A 21,273-nucleotide genomic window follows, 5' to 3' on the forward strand; every position below is an offset into this window, starting at 1 on the left:
GCGGAATTCGCCGCCCCGTAGCAGAGGACTTAACAATGCACTGAGGGAAACACCTATGCAAGAGGTCACAGAAACAGGTTGATACTGTTTCACCATTAGCGTAGCATAGCATATTAACATAGGTGAAAAGATGTTTTCCTCGGATAATCGTTTTATCTTATCTAATATTTTCATTAAATAGCCCCTAAGAAAAATGGATAGCATTATTACATTCGTAAAATATAGTGTTGAGTGGCATCCCTTCATCACTCACAGGTTTTGTTAAAAGAATGCTATTTATGCACATCTCTTCACCGGCAATAGTTTTGTTTGAAATATTTTAGAACGTGAACCTCATGTGACGCACTGACGTTAAAGGCTTTGACGATTCTACCAAGACGTCTGGTTGATTTAATGGATTCTTTAGTGAATGCTCAAATTATAACTATTCTGACACATCCGGAATAAAGTTTAGTGTTGATTCAGTGTCATTCTGCAAAAAAAACGCAGATTTGCCAGAGAGTAAAAAAAGATCACAATAACAATTCAGGGAAACAATATGTCAGCATTGATAGTTTTAGCAGTAATGGAATATCATATTGAAGTCAGTTAACCATAAAAATAAACTATTTTTTACTTTAATGATTATTAAAAGCTGAAATAAATATCTTCCCTGAATTTGATTAAATAATTGCAGAGGTCATTGATGTTCCTAATCCTGTGCTATAACGACATTAATGTAATGTTCACATTAAGAAGGTCACAGTAACCTTTTTGTCACATTTCGTAGAACACCGATTTGGATGGATTCCTTTGTATTAAAATCCCTTATTGCAAGGCTTCCAACTTTCTGTGCCGAGACTTTTGGAGGTTTCGTAGGGGAAATTGTCAATGACAACTCTGATTGGCTTTCAGGTGCGTATTAAGGAGGTTAATCTGGCTGCTTATCATTGAAACCCATTCAGAGAGGGAACGAAATCGAGTCCATCAAATGAGGACATTTTGAACATTAATGAGATCAATGACACGCATGGCAGCACTTGGTAAGAAACATTTTAGCTCTCAAGAGACTCTATGCAAACTTCTTGGTACTACATAGTTATAAATTCTGCAGGAGGGTGAAAGACCTTCTCATTCTCCTGTAATCATAGTCCCACAACCTCAGGGTACACGTCTGATTGTACTCGGTTACTAGACTCTATAACTAGATACTAGGTTTTTTGCTGAGTCGAGAAAAAGTGGAAAATATCTCAAAGGAATACTTCAACCCTTTTGCCTTTTATTTCAATGATCACAACAAAAATACTATCACAGAAAAAAGCTGAATTGAATTCAACAAATGTTTAACTTGTATCATCTCTCTTTATACAGGTTCAATTTCTTTCTTTCTGAGTTACAGCACATTTATTATTTTTTAATTTGTCATTTGAGCTTGAGTCAACAATAAATGGATACATTTCATTGCAGAATAGCTGATAGGGTGAGTTTATTATTCATTTTTTTGAGATTTTACCGCAACTCCAGGTTGAGATCTCGTTTTAACCGTACACCAGTGGTTAATTCTGACTGGAAATTATGAATAATATATAAACAATCTAGATAATGAACATTCAAGCATTGCATTAATGTAGCTCTGGTGTTGGTAGTAGCCGGTTGATGAAGTCACATGTCATGTTCTGTTTACAGTAAAGAAAAGTCATTATTTCATCTTTTAAAGGAATGGCACTTGTTATCAGAGTAACTCAGCATTATATGAATCCATGTGTATGATTATTTTCTAATGTCTGAGCTTTTATATTCAGCTTGTCAAGATAAACATAGATCAGTAGATTTTTTAGCATTTTTACCCTCGATCGTCTACATTTTAAAATGTCTCTAGAGGTAGCCAGAGTGTTTCTATATGGCACCCTCAGTCCCACTTGAAGTCCTGTCCCACTGTTTCATAGAATTTGGTATTAAATGGCCTATAAAACTCCTGCAGCTGCTCTATGACCTCCTCGTCGATCAATACGTGAGTCCTCCCCTTGGATTTGCCGAGGCAGCGTGGCTGGCTGCTGCTCTCCGGCTTCTTCAGACAGGGGAAGCCTTTGGTTCGATTAAAGTAGAAGTGCTTGTCCGTGATTATTCGTTTCAGTCCCAGGAAGTCCTGAACGCGGCCCATCTCCCCCGCCGGGTCGGTGATCAGCCGCTCGCCGCTCACAAAGTGCATCTGTGACGGGCGAAAGTACTGCAGCCAGTTCTCCAGGTGCAGGATGTACATTCCGATCCGAATGGCGTTCCAGGAGGTGTCAACGAGACCTAAACTTCTGTTCTTAAAGGCCAGGTCCTCAAACGTGGGAATGTCGGGCTTCTTGGAAAGAGTCTGCGTGTAGTCGGAGATGGCTCTTGTGACCGGGTTACGCACCACGACAATCAGCTTGGTCTCGCGGGACATGCTGGCGATGCGTCTGGGTGCCTCTCTGGTGACGAAGTAGCTGGGAGTCTTCTCTAACGTGATCTGGCTGTCTAGTGTTCGCGGCATCAGTCCCCTTGGGAGAGGAAAAAAACAGAATGAGACGGACAGGATGAGTCAGCAAGAGTTTTTATTTTCCTGAACAGGAGTGTTTCACATGGTTTTTCTGTTTTGTGGATGATAGTGGTTATAGAGATGTCGACGTGACCTAGGAAGTTTTCATTTTCAGTAATCCCTACTTGGATCTCTCATATTTAAACACAAGTATTTTGTGTTGTGATAAATGCAGATTTACCAAGTATTAGATTATATGGCTTTTCAAAAGCAATGCAACAATATAAGGGAAACACACACTAAAATACAGGTTATTAAATATGAGCATATTCTATGTTTCAAATGTATCTTGCTTTGACTCATGATCCCAACTTATTCAACACTCACACTTCAGGTGCAGAGCTGTAGTTCTGTACAATGTACATATTACATGGTCAAAAATGTGAGTCTAACCAATGCTCTGCTGATGTTACAGGATGTTATTACTGGAACCCTTGTGCTTCAAAGTAGAATAACAAAAACAGAATCCTAACTACATGCGTTGCTTATCGTGTAAACTTAACAATAACACATTTAGAACACTGTCCCTGTTGTAAAAGTGAGCTGTAGTAATTGCACCATGGCAAGTACAGGCCGACTGCTGGACTCAGTCCACAGAACCTTGAAGCGGCACCACTGCTGGTACAGAGCGCTGGTCGCCTGTATTCAAAGCTTATTGATATTATCATGTCCAAATCGCACCAAATTCAACACTGCACTTCATTGGACCCTTAACAATACACATAGCAAGTGCCGATAAAATGAACTGTTTTTGAGATTTCGGGAATTGGCTGTTAGATATAAAACATGACCTACAACCTTTCATCAAATAAACGTTAAACATTTACGTGAACCTTACTGTATGTCAAAGAAATATTCAGATCTGTTACTTCGAGGAAAGTATTATTACTTATAAATAAAGTTTAAGGATATATCAAAGAATTGAGAACCATCATTCCATCAAACTTCCAGCAAACACAGAATATATTCAGACCAAGACTCCCAAAACAAAATGTGATTCATTGATAACTGGACAGCTTGTACAACAAAAACATGGATCATAATTATCGTCATAATGCTGCCAAGCTCCTGGCTTTGAAAACTACAGGCAAATATTTACATTTGTCATGTGCGTTCCCCTTCCCAGCGTAATATGTCTTTCTGCCTCGGCACTCTGCTTCAGTTAAAGTTGATTAATGGCCATCTGGTGTTGGCTGAAGAGACACTTCCATATCATCCACTCTGTTTCCTGCTTCCTTTAAATAGAAAAGTGACTCCGCTGTAGCGTCAGCACAATCACTCTGCAGTTGGTGGAAGAATAATTCCAAAACGGGGGCCATTAAACTGGTCTTTTACTTTTATGATTACAGAGGATATAGCGGCTGGATTTCTCTGTTTCACAGCGTGTGAATCAGTCTCTGGATTTCAGGTATGTGACCGGGCAGTTCTGATGATTAAATACCACACTTTCTTTATTATTACTGTGGGAAGGCTTCGATTAAAACCTAACCTTTCTCAAAGCATTCTCTCTCAAGGTAGGGGTAGCCATAGGTTACCTCTAAAGTCTTGGAAATATTGATCCATTTAGCTTTATTTATGAATCCTGAGTTTCTGGCTCGGGTGCCTCAGGGCCACTAGGCAACTATTAATCTTTTATGAGAACAGCACCTTTTTTGAGCAAACAGCTTTGCAACACACTAAAAAAACTCGCAGCCATCTTCCAGGAGGTGCAGAATCTGAACAGATCTTAGGTTGTCTGCTGAGGAAACTGTCTTCGTTATCTGCCTTGTCAGTTCCATATATTCTCGCCGTCCTCTGAGATGAAGATTGTGGAGATGAGAAGAATCTCCTGCATGCGCCGGTTCAGAAACTGCAAAACGGTTTAAGACCGGGCTGACAACGTGGAACCCATACAGCGAAAGGTCACAGATGGCTCCGCTTAAAATAGTGACTGGCAAATCTAACTTCATAAACTATACACCTAAGCATGAACGATGGAATGTTTCCCTCACACAGGATGTTTTTGTTTGGATACGGACTAAAAAAACTCTGAGGTGAGTGTGTCCATCAGAGGAACTCGCAACATATGCTAACGTACCTTGAGTTATTGATTTTTATAGCTGTTATGTTTGTTTACTCTGACTGAGTCTCGGCACCGGATAAAGTACGAGACTGTTACATGGAGGCTGTAGCAGGCGGAAGGGATTGATATAGACAAGATGGTAATAGAGGTGTAAAAAAACTCTGACTGGAACATGTGTGGTGAGAGCAGCGGCACCGATGGGATCAATTATCGCAGAAGTGTCAAGAAGGGTTAAAAATTATATAACACGGATTTGGTTTCATATAACAGACACTCTGCTGCTCTCACGGATTTCTGTCCAGTTTCCTTCGGTCCTGCTGTTGTTGTGTGAGGTTAAAATGAAGACTTGAGACTATCGCATTGTCTCAACCGAACAGTACATTGAACTTTTAGTCCCAGGAACTGTTTTCAAGGAACTGAAAGGTACATGCACACCGCTGCACACTTGCAGAATAGCCTGCTGACGTATGAACAACACGGCTACAACAAGCCACCCCACTCCAGTCCACCAGGCGGCAGTAGTGCATCAGTCTATACAACAATAATGACACTATATGAATAGAGCAACACTACAACAACTGTAAAGATGGAGAGGATTCAAATCGAGCGGATTTTACCAGCTATAGCTGAGATCGACCGGCTACACCAAACCCCCAGGAGTATTTGACCAATTAGGTTGAGTACTGCGCTCTGCAAGTCTCACCCCAAAGGTTCCAGTACCCCCGAGGGAAGGGACTTTTTGGGGGGTAAAAAAAAAAAAAAAAGGTTTCCCCAGAGATTAATTTAGAGCCTGGTCCTTGCAGATGAAATGAGTTTCTGCAAAGGTTCCTATTTCCTGAGGATCGCTCCTATGATGGAAACATTGTGTATTCGAATGTAACTTTCTAAAACCACTATGTTCTGTCCAAGTTGTTATTACTTTATTATTATGTCACTTCTGTGTCCATAACAGTGGACATTTAGGTTCAAAACACGGTGTCAATGACCGCGTTTCGAGTCGGATTTGAATGTTTTTCTGTTCTCTTTTTTACGTTAAGTGGTCACCATTTACTTCAATTGTATAGGATTTGGCTGCAGTTCTGTTTACCCGTGAAGGGTTTTGTGGACTCAAACACTTCAACCATTGGCATAGTGGTGAGTAGATAATAAGTGAATTTTCATTGTTGGGTGAACTATCCCTTTAGCATATAGTCTGAATACCTGACTTAGAAAAATAGGTTTTTGTAAGGAAGTAATAAAAGAAGTCCTGACGGGATCCATTTTTGGGGGGTTTTCTGCTTAGGGTTGATTTTTGGGAGCAATGCGAAAATTTGTGTAAAAACAGATGGATAGAAACATTCTCAAAAACAATCTGCAGTAATTAAAATTAATTGTGAGTGAAGGTTGAATAAATCGGCGGAGTCTCTTCTGAGATAATTCCATCCGTGACAGAACTCTGCACGGAAAAAACAAGTTGTTACCAATTAAGTGACAAATTCATTGTATCTTCAATATCCGTTCGCACGACATTAGATGAAAACAGAAGCAGACGCCGCTGCTGTGCATCATCTCGCCGTGACTCTAATCTCGCTCAGTGACTCATTAAATTGACACCCACAGCACCCATGTCCACTGTGCTCCCGGGTGTCTGATGTTTCACCAGCAGTCAGGTGTCCAATCAAAGGCTTGTTTAACTAGCTGGAACTGCAACCAAGGAGGACAAGGCGCAATCCGATGATCAAAGCATGGCGGTCTTTATGGTTTTTAGCCGAAAGCAGGGCCATTTATAACAGATGCTTTCATGAGAGTAGGTGCAGCTTCGACCAACAACTTCCAAGTCACCTGTCTTGGAGTGATGTTAATGAGGAACACTGCGGGGATGCCTGTTCTGTCTATAAACATGTTTTTTTCAATCGAGCCTTGATAGTCGCGGCTCATATTCATATTCATTTGAGTGGTTATAAAAAAGAAAAACGATTTTAATGGCTACGCATTTATCCTTAATGGCCATATGTCCCCTTTTAGGTGATATAACAAGTAGGATGCAAGTGAGGAGATGAAATTCACCATTTTGAATACATACTTTTCTTTGCTGGCTCAGACACATGGCAGCAGCAGCCTCATTTAACGTATCTGTTCGTTACTGAGATAACAGGAATCAGCCCGGGAGGGGGACACGTGATACCCGAGGCCCGGTGTCTGAACCAGCCGTCAGAAATGTGCTTTTCCTGAATATTTCTTTTTTTTTTTTTTTTTTTTTACTCCTATGCCCCCAAGAAAGTCTCAGCACTGCACACAGCATCTGAAACCAAAAGATAAAACCGTGGGGTCTTTTCTGTGGCAGGTTCTGGTGTGTTTTTTTTAGTTAAAGCTGCCCATATCTCACTCTGTAATAATTATTTGTAATTAGAAAACCTACATGATTGTAATTCCAGCGGAACTGCCTGGAGGATAATCACTGATCCTTTTCACAGCGTCTTTGTGCACGTAGCAGTAGAAACAAACTTTAAAAACTCACTTTAATGTGAGGATGTTGCTTTTTGGGGACACAGGCGGTCCCCGACACACGATCCTTGATTATCTGACATTTGAGTGAAGTGCTCTGATTGATCACCACCTTCTCACACAGCGTCAACACTAAATTCCTCGGGGGTAATTTACAGTTTTCTTCACAATCCTTGGTAAAACTTAACGTCAGGACGCATTACAGGCCCGGGAGTGACATTTTAATCACTCTGGGAAAATGAAGTCAGGTGTGGAGGATCTGTTCAGTACTGTGGATGAGTCCTGTTCCTGGTTAAATAAGATAACATGGTGGAAAGCTGGATGCGTCAGCGTTGCATTTGATGCTGTAATTGCACAATTCTAGTGGTAGTTTGTGTAAGGAAATGGCAAATTTAGTTTTTTTAAGTTCTTTTTCAGTTAATCATTGACACATGTAGCTTTTATTTATCATTATCATATCTTTCTTTTTTTTATAATACTTATTCCATTAAATTAATATTCCTTAGTTAATATAATAGAGATAAAGCTGTGAGCAGCATTAATAATTAACCCTCAAGTATTGTTCTTTTGTTTTCCTTTGTTGAAATGCAGTCGACAGGAAGTCAAACAAAATGGGTGAAAGGAAACCACTGATGCACTGGGTGTTCTTTAATTTGGATACTTTAAAACAGGCAGGTATTAAAGTATATGTTCCAATTTGTATCAAACTATTTTATTGTAACCAAAAGTCGAATAAATGTTCAACAGGTTAAGCAAACACCGAAACTGAACAGACTTATTCAGAAGTGGCATTTAATCATCATTAATTATGACATTTTAACTAGAAATTGTAAGAAAAAAATACAGGACATTAAATGATCACATTGTCATCTTGGAATATACTTTTTAATTTTCTAACACTTCTGGTCTGTACAAATTGTATTAAATGATTTATGAGCTTTGTTGTCTCCAAGAGGAAGAGTAAAAAAACAATAAAAGTATCACCCTTCTGCAAAGCTTATCTTCAGGTAGTCGGGGTCAACAGTGGAAACAGCCATTGCCACTCATTAATTTGCTACAGTAAGCCGTAAGCTAGTCTGCATATTGTAGTGACCCTGAAACAGCCTGCGGGCCATCTCACTGAACGATTTATCTCTGTTGGTGCAGTGGAAGCAGGAGGTCTGGAGTTCACACTCGGTTCCCTCTGGAGCTGCTGTATCATTATGGAGGAATACGCCACAAACATGGTCGTCTTTGTCTGAGAGGAGCAAGGACTTTCCATTATGCCCAGATAAACCATTTTCTTGCAGTATTGTTTTCCACTGGGAGAACACGCTGCACTTTCTACTGCTGCAGCGTTAAAGCAGGACAACAATTAGGTTGGATATTTTTCATTAAAATGAATGCTGAAAATGTAAGTTTATAACATTTGAAGTACGTGGACTAGTAAAGCAAAAAGGAATCGATGAAATCAGTTTTTTTGTACTTCTGTAGAGAACTCTGCATGTGTCAGTGGACTGGTTTATAAAGGGTTAAATGAGCTCACACAGATCTGACGAACATCTAATCAGGAAACAGGAAACTGAGTCCTTAATGAGTTTCATGCATTAGTAGCTACCGCAAACATAAACGAATAAATATAATAAATCAATAAATCTACTGCTGCGATCAGAACGAGCTAATGTTCATGGCGACGTGATCATTATATGAAAAGGAGGAACAACATTTTAGCCTCTTGCTAATGCTAGAGCAAATACTTAGAAGTCAAAAAACATAAGTGATGAACATAATTTGTTCAGGGGGCATTAAGATCTCTACAAAAAAAGAGGGCAGATGAGAGGTCGTGATGAAATTAAAACAACAAACAAGAAACGTCACAGTCAGATAAAAGAGAGATGTCCAATCAGAATGTGTATCTAAATGTGTATATGTATATGAAGTTGATATATTGCTGCATCACTTCCCGGATGTAAGTTTTCTCAATGCAGTGAAACAGTCGACTCTTCGGCTCCAGACAATGTGTCTTGTTGAACCAGGGAAACTTCTAAAGAGCAAACGCGGGTTCATCGGGGATGCAGACCATCAGAACAGGTAAAGGTCAGCTTTGAATCATCTGCTTGTGAACAATCAATGAACTCCGAATTTATTACTGTCATTTCACTCTGGTCTGAACTTAAAACAGAATGTTGCATATTGTGAGTCCGAGTTGTCAGTGGATGTTTGCAGCAGGGCTACGCTTGCAAAATGCAAGTTTCATCTCCAAACAACAAAGATAAGAGGTTGAACATTACACATACAATCAAATATACATGTGGTTTTCTCACATGTGAAATGAAGACATGTAAAAACACCAGTTTTGCATGTTGTGAGGTAAAGAAAAGGTTTAATCTCTCTCATGTTTTCCCAACTCACACCTACACTCATCTACTTACTCAACTGGAAACTGACCAGTGTTGAATGCGCGTCATCTTCCCTATCACATACAATTAATCAAGTTACGTTGTGCAAACAGACAATTACTAATATTACAGTTTAATGAGTTGGGAGATTTCAGGCGAACGCTGGTCTGAGGAGGGTTTTACTCAGAAGCCATTAACCACAATGTGAAGTGTTTCTGCAAGGCCAGGGGCACGGAGATTTAGAGAATGGCCTTTACCTCCCACCGGACAATAAATGTTTATCATTACAAGGGCTAATAATGAACCCAGACCATTAAACAATATGCGGGCATATGCATAGGCTGGGCCGGAGAGAGAGGTCCAAATCAGAGTATCTATTACATGCTGTGTTTGTCCAGTCTCTGGAGTAATTTAACAGCAAAACAGTTACACAGTAAATTACAAGAAGAAGGCTCCTGGGCTCTCATTGCCAATGTGCTATCACAGGGAGCAGCATGCAGTGTAATGATAGTCAGTCCTTGGGTTATATACTGTACACAAAAGGCTTTGGTGTGGAGACAAAATGTTGCTTCATGGTGACATTTCTAGTACTTTAATATTTTTTATCAGAGGATACAAAAGGTGAAATGATCAAAATTTCATCTTTATGTGTACGAATCCTCAATTACAGCAGCACAAATTCATGCAGCAAAGTGCAAAAGTAAACCGCACATCGATGATGAACTCAGGACAGAATATGAATATGCAATATATTTAAATGCAGTGCAAAGTGCGACTTTATTTGCGAAAATATTGTGGTCTGGTTAAGAGCACATCAGGCTTATTAAAGTGTCTGAGTTGTGCACTGTCCTTAGACCCTGTCACAGCAACTTCAGGGTAATTGCTGTTCTTTTGGATACATAAGTAATATATTTAATCGGAGCTTCCAACTGCTTTGAGTGCGAGTGAATTCTGTTTTTGTTCATTTTTCTCAAATGATTATGTAGGATGAGATTTGTTTTCTACATACATGCAGAGTTAGATCCGCGGAGTGATATGATCTAACAGTGAGGTGATGTATCACGTTTGTTGTGAGTGTTCTGTTGTCCTCTTGTCGTAGCATTAACATGGAGAGTAATTCAGTATCAATTAAGTTCATAGGTAACACTACATTTCTAGAATATGCTGTCACTTTGTTATTGTTTGTGTGCTGGACATTATGTAGGGTGCTTTTAATAAACAGTCTATGGTGCAGAGTGAAGTTTATGTTCATCCTACCTGGTTTTTCTGCAATGAAGATTTTATAGTCAAGGTTTTTCATAAAATGAAACAGAATTTGCTTCATTGCTGTTCACATGTGTGGCTTTTATATTATCTGCGACACAATCGTCAGAACCAATGTCACAATTTTTCAATACAAAAGCTCTGTAGCTCAATACAAAGCATTGCAGCAAGAAAAAGGAAAATTGTGCTCCTATACTCTGAAGGCAACTTGCGAAAGAGGAAATTATTCTATAAATGTCGCGGCCATGACGGAGATCAGCAGCCTGTCTATGGTGAAGTAAAAATAATCCGATCGTCAAAATGATGTGGCGAGACAGACATTATTGGCCTCAGGCTTCCACTGGCAGACCACTGCTGTGGTTTATCTGAGGACGTAGAAGAAGGTTCAACTCGGTCCACAGACTGACGGCACTCTGCCCGTCCCCACTAAGTGTCCCTAATACTCCGTCTTAATTCTGACACATTCAAACCTCTTTTTCTTTGTGCAAACTTTCTTTCAATACTTTTAGAAACTGACTCTGGGAAACAGTGTTTCATACAAAGCATTTGTCCTGAAATGTCCTGAAAAGCCAATACCACTCTCAGACCCGCTCCCTGCCGTCCAAACCCATTAACAGTTTATTTTGCGCAGGTAGACGGTGCAGAGAAAATGTTCTTACGCTGCGTGGTTCCTCATAATGTCTGTGCCACCGTTCTTCCTAAAAATGTCATCTTGCTCTCGCCTGATATGACGACATATAGATCCGGTCGCCGCTGGAGAGGCTGCTCCATTATTAAAGTATCACTCACTTGGATTACACCAGTGATGACATCTGATCATTAATCACGACAACAGAGACCCGCTGCCTTGAAAGTCTATTAAGAGTTAACAAAGAGCAGTCCACACGAATGCAGCGATCCTTCGGCCAATTCATTAACGAACAGAGGTGAATAACAATTCAGCGTCCCGAGAATCAAGCATCTATTTCTCTAATTTAATGGGAGACAAATTGGTTCCAAATAGACTGTCTGAGCGACTTCAGGCCTTTTCTTAGCCGCATAATGGTATCAAAATATATTAATAGCAGTACAACACAGTACTGTAATACTGTAAAAAAAAATAATAAACTGCATAATGTATTTAACCTTGGACCAAATCCTATTTAATCGCTGTCATTTCAACTCCAGTCTCTTGTTTTCCTTGAAATAACAATTATTCATGGTTTGGGCTGCAGAAGGGAAATGACTGACACTTGCTCTCCTTGAGCAATAACACGTTTGAATTGATCTGAGCAATGAGCTGTCACATTAACATATGGCATGGGAAAGTGTCCGGGGACAGCGAAATAAAGACACCCAGGCCGACAGTGAAAGCCTCTGAAATGTTAAGCTGTTTCTAAACTCGCACTGTTTATTTTGTGCATATTTTACAATGAATTTACAGTGAATTTCTGGGATGAACGGCTCTTTTCAACAGACGAACTCATAAAATCAGGTCTTTAAAGGCTTTTGGCGACGCTCTAGTATCATGTGCATGGCAGCTGAAATAAAAGTGTTTTATAATAGTATAATTCACATGAAGTGACCTCCATTATGATAACATTGACAATATAAATGATCGAGTGACTCAGTGATGGGCAGATTATATCCTGCCCCTGCACACAGTCAGTAACACCTTCCGTTCCTTTGTGCAGTTTTACAGCGGCATCTTAACTGACATCATCATCCGTGGAGCTTTTAGAAGTTCATTCCTGGTTTACAGTATCGCCTGAGGCAATGTGACGGTCAAGGGTATTTTAAAACAGAGACTGGACAGTCCACACACCTTTAGAAGGTCTGAGAAAGAACAAAAGGAATGGGAACGGGGGAGACAGACGAGGAAAAGCTTACACAGGATTTGATCCCTGGTCAGCAGGGACACGCTGGGTTTGCCAAGAGGTGAAAGTGAACAAGCTGACAATCTCTAAAGGTGAGATAAGGCTGGTTGACTTTTAGACGTGTCAAGAAACAAACTAGATGGTCGTTAGTCAGGTACTACTGTTTGGGAGTAATGGGTGTACGATGTACAGGAGTACTGGTTTGTTCAGACAACTCATACACTTTTAAGAAAAAATTTAGATTTCTGTTAATTAGTGAATAATTAAAATATCACATCTTTTCCCTCAAGTCAGTGCTGACCTATTTAATATGTCATCAAGATTTGCATATCTCCCCCATGTTAATTTTAAGGTACCTATAGTGATTTAAGTACCTAATACTTTGGGGAGGTTGAATAATAACAATAATAATAACATAATAACAGTTGTTAATGAAGATCACATAACGTTAAAGCACATTACAGGTAAATACTCCAAGATAACACTTAGATCTACTTGAAAATAAAAAAATGACATGAGAATCCCACTTTCTACAATATGAGACCTTTTAATTAGCGATGCAATGTTTACTCCATTCACCTTCTTTTAGCAAACTAACCTTTAATTTTAACACAAAGTGCAGTTTAAGGTGATGGGAATGTCATGCATCTGCATTTTTAAAGTTTGACCTGATGATGGTGATACAGGACAATGCATATAAAACTTCTAATAGTACATTCAAGCCTGGACTAAAGTGGCAGACTGACCAGCAGACTAATCAATATCAAAATTGCAAGTCGTTAATGTATCAAATGACTGCACTTTCCACACCAGCTCTGATACCAGATAGAACTGGTACTATTCTTTGATTGCAAATAGTAATGCCTTACCATGTGATTAGTTCATAACAGTAAAGTATTTATAACCACTGCGTGTCTCTGAGCTGCACTGGATTGAAGACAACTCATCAATAATGCAGAGTTACGCCGGACCATCCCTCGCTGTATAATGTGCAGTTTTCTGTGTTAAATGAGAACAATCTAACTTTCTGTCCTCATCAACCTTTCTGATGGTACTGTTCCAGAGCTCCCTGCCTCCCCAAGCCAATTAATGTGGACCTGGAGAATATTCGCGGCTGCAGCCTCTCATACAATTTCAACACTTGTCGGGGAATCGACTAGAAGTGCCTCTGACTCGCGCGAAATCAATAGAGCTGAGATGCCCTTTTAAGTCTTGATGGTGTACAGCGACATGTTTTTGTTTGATCTTTATGATTCTGCAGAGAAATGGAAAGAGTGTTGAGAAAAAGTTCAAGGAAATTGGTGGTGGTGGAATGTCTGTTTTATCCGGTGCTGCACGGTTTTGTGAACACCCTCGCGTGGAATAAATGAGGCCACGTGTGTGTGTGTGTGTGTGTGTGTTCTGCTCAGGAGGCGGCGTAATGAACACTGCGCCATTTTTATTCTGATCCTAAATGATCTGTCGCATGGTTAATGTAACAGGACAGATTGTGTAACTGAACCGAACAACTGGCCACTTCACTGAAAACTGATGGGGGTGTAATTCTGTGCATGTTTCTGCCCGTTCAGCGGATATTAGCTAGTATTTTAAGATATGTTAAGTATTAGTAAGATATGAGTATTTTTAAACACATGAGTGCTGAAAATGATGAGTCACCTAATTAGCACGTCCACATTCTCTTGTGATAACACCAGAGGCCCTTTGCATTTGCTAATGAAGATTGTGAGATGTGGTTGATGGCTCGAAAAAAAAAAAAAGAAGAAGTTGGTCCTCGTGTCGAGTCTTTTATCAAATATAATTACACCTTGGTACTTAAACCAAGGTCAATAATGAACCTCTGCGCTCGATCGGAACATCAACAGAAAATTGATGGATGACCATTTTAGCCCTGCAAGGCTATAATAGTGATTAAAATGATTTGGCCAATCTGCTGTGGTCAAGGTCAAGAATGACCCCGGGCTCAAACTTTGCCCGTCTTAGATCATTACATTAGCATGGTAGCAGTTAATAGCCAGACAATGACCATGCAAGGTGCTAATGTGTAGCGTGTTAGCATTCTATGGGAGTAATGATATTACATCATGATTTAAGACATGAGAGTAAGGTAGGTAATTTTAGACAGAAATCTTTGTCTCTCTGTTTTAGTGCAGTGTCGACTTGAATTATTTATTGGACGAGCAGTTGTTGAGAAATGACGTTACGTATGTAGGCGCCGCCCCCTCTCCGTCATGTATTGAGCTCTTGTAGGTATTTTTGTAGTTAAAGGAGGATGTATGGAACCACATGCCTGATTGGACACAGCCTGCAAGTGTGGTTACGACCTTCCTACTTTCTGTTGGACCTGATTGGTCTTAAACGTTGATTGCCGTGTCACTGGAGGCAGCTGATCTTAGCAGTTTGTTATGTAGCATACTTTGTTAGAGAACCAATTGTTAATCCATTTGTGATGGTAAAGAATGTTTGGAAACTACCTGTGGATAGTTTTAGCTACTGCCTCATTGCAGATACATTATTGTATAGACACAGAACAGGGGTTGTTTTGGTTCCAGCAGAGTAGTTAGCCATGTTATTTTTCTTTTTGGAAGTTAGGTAGATCTATAAATCCTCTTTTTGTAACACTTTTCACCTTCTTCAATGAATCCCTCTATTTTAACCACCAACATCTTGTTTTATGTTGCTATCCTTAGCTTTACAAGCTGGGTTGTAAGACATTTTATTTAGACTCTCCTCTTGGAGAGCCACACCATTAATGTGTAACCATTAACATTATTAACATTTACGGCTTCCTAAATATTAAGTTTTAATATTGCTTATTGTTTTATATGTTCATAATCAGGCCTGCTACAAACGGTTATACTCATTACCTCCACCAAAGAGGCTATGTTTCACAGCGTTGGTGTTTTGCCCATTCGTCCATCGATGAGTTTGTGCATTTTGGTGCGGATCCAAATAAAAATCCATATGTAGTGAATTTAAATGTGGGTGCACAAGGGGAATGTTAGGCTTTGGTATTAATAGCCATTCTAGTTATTGATTAATGTAGATTATTTTCAGGTTTCTGTTGTTTTCTGTGGCTCTTGAGATACATCTCCTGGTCATTAGTTTTCTTATGTTTGTAGCTTGTGGGCTGAGCACAAAGTGATTTCTGACATTGCGGGTTAAAACCCCAATGAAAAAGTAATTGAAATAATTAATCAAATAGATAACCGAGTGATTACCCATTGATAGAAAGACCGACATACAGATATATACAGTATATGAATTGAGTTATTAAAGAGAACTCACGGTAGCTCACTGAGACAAAGCAGAGAAGCACGTGTCTTATGCACAAATGCATGATGCTACTTGCTATAGAGACAAATGTGACAGTTAATCAAAATGAAAAGATACTTTACGTGACATGCTGCCAACACTACAAACGCGAGTGACAGATAATCACTGAGGGCCGGTCTGAAACAATGAACATCACTCAGTCACTCGTCAAGTTGAATAACGTGTGCTGCAGCCCGGATTCATCCAGTCTTTGTAGCCACGGCGATGTTTACTTATCTTACGTCTGTGAACTGTGTTGCAGTCGTCACCTCAGTGAGGGAGCTCGATTAATCTTTACTTAAATCTAGAGCGACACCGAGAAAACAAAATCGAACGCCTGTGAGGCCCAAACCTCTGGCCTGACGGTTTGTTTATTGATGAAGTAAACAGTTGCTACTCCATAATTAAACTGCATTAAGATGTCGAAGGATTGATGTGATGGATGGTTGCTGTTGTGGTGAGTGGATATGGTTCGGAGCAGGAAGATATCTGATGGGCTGATGTTTGATTCCGTATGTTGGAGGATCTGCTGCACCTATTTCTTCCTGGATAGTCTGATGTGTTCAGTCGACACGGTCTCATGGGATTGTGTTAAGATACCATGTCACTGTTGGGAATTCTATACGTCAGCAGTGTGTCATGTTTGGTCATTGCAGTAAAATCCAGCATGTCCTTTAGCATGTTAGGGTTCAGTCAGTGGAGAAATGACAGGGTGTGGAATGATTTTAAAAAGTGCGTAGTGATAGAATTTGGAAATTGGAGTGTTAGTTATATCAGTTTGTTTCAGTTATTACCTCCGCAGAGGAGGTGATGTTTTCACCTGCGTTAGTTTGTTAGCAAGATTACACAAAGTGATTTGTGGAGGGTTTCGGTGGGAAATGTTGGTGCAGACCCGCATTGGGGACAAATCCAGGAATTTTGCGAGATAGTTTGCGTCTTTTAAACATTTCCATTGATCCCTGAGATAATAATTATTAATGGAAAACATCCGGCATGTTTAAGGGACTGATATTTATGAGCAATTTGGTGCAGACCCAAATAGAAATCCGGATCTAGTGAATTTAAAAGTGGTTACATAAGGGGACTTGGCGGAGGTATGAGCTCTCTGAGTGCAATTCTAGTTTCTATTCATTTTCAGCTGTGAGTGTGTGATGTCATGCAGTAAAATCCAGCATTTCATTTAACACTGTTAGGGTCAGGGCTCACTATTGGGAAAATGACAGGGCATGAAATGACCGGTGAAAAGCAAAAAGTACGTTATGATAGATTTCAAAATGACTCAAGGAAATTGGTGTTTTACCCCATTTGCTGTTCCAGCTGCATTTCAGGTGTTTACCTGGTGAGTGTGTGGTTAAGCTTTGTCAACGTGATGCATTGATGCTCGTTCGTGAGTGAAAACCTACTGTATCAATACACAATGACTCCTTTACACTGTGTCAACATTAGGCCTGATGTGTGCATGTGTTTCCATAAATCAATCTACCCTCGCACCACTGAGAAGGAACAGCCTCTGAGCCCATATTAAATGCCTCCATGTGCCAAGCTGTTTCGTGAGGTATCTAACCGGCTTTGCAGCTCACTCTGTTAATTATTACAAAGACCGACACCTTTGTTTGTCAATGTGTTGTTTCTAAAACAGTGTAATTTGTTAAATACACAAAAAACGATAAAGACTGACAGCCAGTAAAGTGGCCCCTTAGGAAGTTTTACATCCACCGTTTAAAAGCAAAAAACGACGCCTTCCTGTGAATGCAAATGAAATGGCAAACCTTGCAGGCTCAACAGTGTAATACATGGAGAATTAAGATTAGAATCAGAAATGGCAATTAAAAAGAGGCCTGATAAACAAGTGTTAGGAGGTTGGATTTCGACAAGGAAGTTCTGAGTGTTTATTTGTTTAACATTAATACAGGTTTGAAATATTATAATGTCTGGTTCATTAGTTTGGGATAATTCTGTTTTCAAACTGATAAATTGTCTTGAGTCAGAAAGAGTTCAGTGATATCCTGTCATGAACTTGTATCATCTTCAGTGGATTTCTATTTTATTTGGTCTAAATATTAATCTGAAAGGAAAATACTGTATTTGCAGTGGGATTTAAAAAAAATGCATGTTTTATCAGTGTTTAAATCCCAAATGTAAAAACTGTTTTGCTACCTTTAAAGACTGGTCGTATGTTTTTGATTGAAGGAAATAATTCTTGGTCTAAATTGAGGCCCTGGGAACGAGTAGAGTTAAAGTGGCACAGTGATTTTAGTTCAAACCCATTGATGAGTGTGCGCCATTAAACAGAATGGCTTTCTTTGCAGAGATGTGTTGTCTAACTGTTTTGTGTCGAGAGGAGTATTACAGGAATTAGACAGGGTCATTTCAAAGAGTAAGTCAGTCCTTCACAAACCAGGGGTCAGGATCTTGTGTATTTCTCATAATTAGCAAGAAAAGATATAAGAAATAACAGATATACTAATTCAAAAAACTGAAATAAATCATACACCTAAACTATTCAGTCTCAACATAAACTGAAGCTAAAAGTTCTGTGCAGGACTACAGGAACAAAATTGAACATGCACAGCCCGTCTTTAAAACCATTAATAGTTACTGAAAATTGTGCAAACTCAGGCTGCTGAAAGCCAAACGACACCTCCTAGTGTGCATGTCTAATGGGACCTGAGCAAACTATCAGCTGAGCCATGATGGGCAGGTTCTCATATACATGATAATTTCCTGCCGCTTCTGCTGTTTATTCCTGCAGTGCAGCCTGAGAGCAGGCATTGTCACTTGTTCCGTGTTCTTGGAAGCGTCGCTCTGTGGTCTGTACCTGCCACGCTGGTGACATTGTGGGTACGTGAGCGGAAAGCTGGTTGGTGGCTCCAGTAGTCAGTGTGTGGTGTAACACAAAGCCACCAAGTCTGCTGTGGAGGTCATCGAGCAGACATCCGTTTCAGTCAGCACGGTCTCAGCCTCGCAGTGATCTTCAGGGCTTTTGTTGAGAGAAACCTTGGATTTCTTCTTCGTGATTTATTTCACTTATCTGAATTTAAGATTTGCAGATATACTGAATAGGTTAGAGACGGAAAATATGAATCGGAAAAGGTGTCGATATTCACAGGTGAATACGTCTACATTGGAATCTGGTGAAGTGACAGAGTGTCACAGAGGTGGGTGGGCAGGGATGAAGCTGTGGGCTTGTTGCACCTTGTGAGCGCCTTTGTCTTCACCAACTAAAGCAGGAATATCTTGTGCCTGGGTGTAAGCCTGTTTGAAGGCAGCTGGTAACCTGGGGGCTGCCCATGTCATCATCTGAGCTGTTTGGCTGCTATTGTGTGAACTGATCCTGCATCAGCCTCGTGGAGCTGTCTGTTCAGCACCATGACGCCCGGCTGACAGCTCACATCTGCAGCACGGAGGAAAACAACATCGCACAAACTCAAGAGAAGAAACTTGTGATCTTAGAGGTGAAGCTGAAGTGTGTGTGTGTGTGTGTGTGTGTTTGCATGTGTGCAGTGTGTTGCAGCCTAAAAGATCTGGTGCCAGGCTGTGGAGTTATTGTACAAACGTGTCTGACGTGACTGAAGTGCCTCAGACTGTGACATTAATTAAATTACTTAACTCAGGGGAACATATCTCCAGCAAGGATAACAACCCTACACATCAAACTCTTGTTCTAGAAAATAAATGTATCTGCACCACCCTGTCCTAACTCATAGACCTAACACCATAAATGTCTGATTGTTTTTTACTGTCAGATCCATACATTTTGAGCATGTTGAAAGTGAAAAAAGCAGAAAAAACAAAAACATATATTCTTTAAAATGGATTCCTCCCTAACCCATCCCTCCATGCATCTAGTCTGGTGTTTTAGCACTTTCCTGTATAATTCTGCTGTTTTGGCATGGATATGTCAACACCAGGACCCCAGGTGAGTGGGGGCTTTCACATGCAGGGCTGAGGGCCCTGGTAGAAGTGACAGCACTGCGGGTCATGGGGGGGATTTATCAAAGAGTATCTGTCAGACAAAATATTAATGACCATCATACTGTGTGTTTTGTTTTCTCTCTCACCTGTACCAATCCAGCCCCCTGTCGTAGTTTCTGTCGAAAAAGTGCGGCTCTGTTCCGAGCGCGCGCACATCTGGATGTATCCGGATGAACTCCAGCACCGCCCTGGTGCCTCCTTTCTTTACCCCGACTATCAACGCGTTAGGCAGCTTCTTATTCCCATATTTCTGCGCGACGCTCATGTTTCTGAACTTCGTGTCAGCCCAGTGACTCCCGGACGCGGCGGGGGCTTTACTTTGGTCGCGGAGCTCACTTGATCCTCGCTGGGCAGCGGTCTCATCCAGGGCGGACCGGACTTCCAGCGACGCGCAATTCTCCACATTTCCAAGAAGTTTCTTCCCCCCTGCTGCGGTCTTGCTCGGCGGGCACCTTTTCCCCTCGTATCCCTGGTTTGTCATGATTGTGCCCCGGCAGAAAAGAATACTGTAGCACAAATAGGTGCAGGACAGTGACACGGTGAAGATGAAGGCGAATCTTGCGCTGAATCTGTTCGTAGATGAGAGGAACCTATGTGCCATGTCTCCATGGGTTCAAAGTGCTGCATGGTTTTCCATCGAAGTCCTCCTCCTCTCTTGGTCTGCGGTGGGAGACTGGCAATAATAAAATCGGTTCCAAAGTCAGACAGACTGGCATGTGAGGATAGGGGCGGCTTCTTGGAGGCACCAACTGCGCGTAACTGTCATTATTTCTTTTCATAGGCTGCAGAAAACTTCCAAGTATAATATGGTTACGCACAGGGAAAAAGGGGGGGGGGGGGGGGGGGGGCAGCCCTCCGTCAAACAAGTTCTTCTTGAGTTCCTCTTGAGTTGCGTCTTAAAATGAGTCCCACAGGAATTTGTCGTCCATCTCTTCCCTCCTGTCTCCTTGTTGCGCGTCGGGTGTGAGAAGAGGAAAAGTGCAGCGCGTCCTCAGTTTGCCCCAAAACTCTCACCAGCGCGATCCTGCTCGCCTCCGAGGGGATTGGGAGGCAGAGCCCACCTTTTCCCTTTCATAATGAAGTTGCTGAAGATATATGCACTTAGGCTACAGGCTGTAAATATTTAATCAACCCCCTGACGTCATGCACATGCTCATAATTAAACATGCGTTTTTATCTTTTAAAGGAACATCCCGAACATGTTGTAGGGGAACATCATGTGTGTGGGTGGGATGATTTAAAGATGCCACATCCTGAGTGACAGAATCGTTTCAGCATTAGCTCCATTTCTTCAGGATGTCAGAGCTGCAGGAGGTGTGTTGACTGACCCTTATGTTCAATGTGTTTTATAACATGCTCCATTTCAGATCCTGCACATGGGTTTTGAAAGCAGCCATC

General features: G+C 40.7%; 1 protein-coding gene across 1 annotated transcript; it reads right to left on the bottom strand.

The window, feature by feature from the left end:
• Positions 1-1,229: 1,229 nt before the first annotated feature.
• On the bottom strand, positions 1,230-20,892 carry hs3st2 (heparan sulfate (glucosamine) 3-O-sulfotransferase 2). Its single transcript, XM_034593990.1, has 2 exons — positions 19,962-20,892; positions 1,230-2,507 (listed from the first exon to the last, which is right to left on the bottom strand). The coding sequence occupies exons 1-2, from the start codon at positions 20,474-20,476 to the stop codon at positions 1,889-1,891; spliced, it is 1,134 nt and encodes a 377-aa protein (XP_034449881.1). The 5' UTR covers positions 20,477-20,892; the 3' UTR covers positions 1,230-1,888.
• Between the last annotated feature and the right edge of the window lie 381 nt (positions 20,893-21,273).

The sequence above is a fragment of the Hippoglossus hippoglossus genome, chromosome 8 (genome assembly GCF_009819705.1).
Source record: "Hippoglossus hippoglossus isolate fHipHip1 chromosome 8, fHipHip1.pri, whole genome shotgun sequence".
Classification (NCBI taxonomy): Eukaryota; Metazoa; Chordata; class Actinopteri; order Pleuronectiformes; family Pleuronectidae; genus Hippoglossus; species Hippoglossus hippoglossus.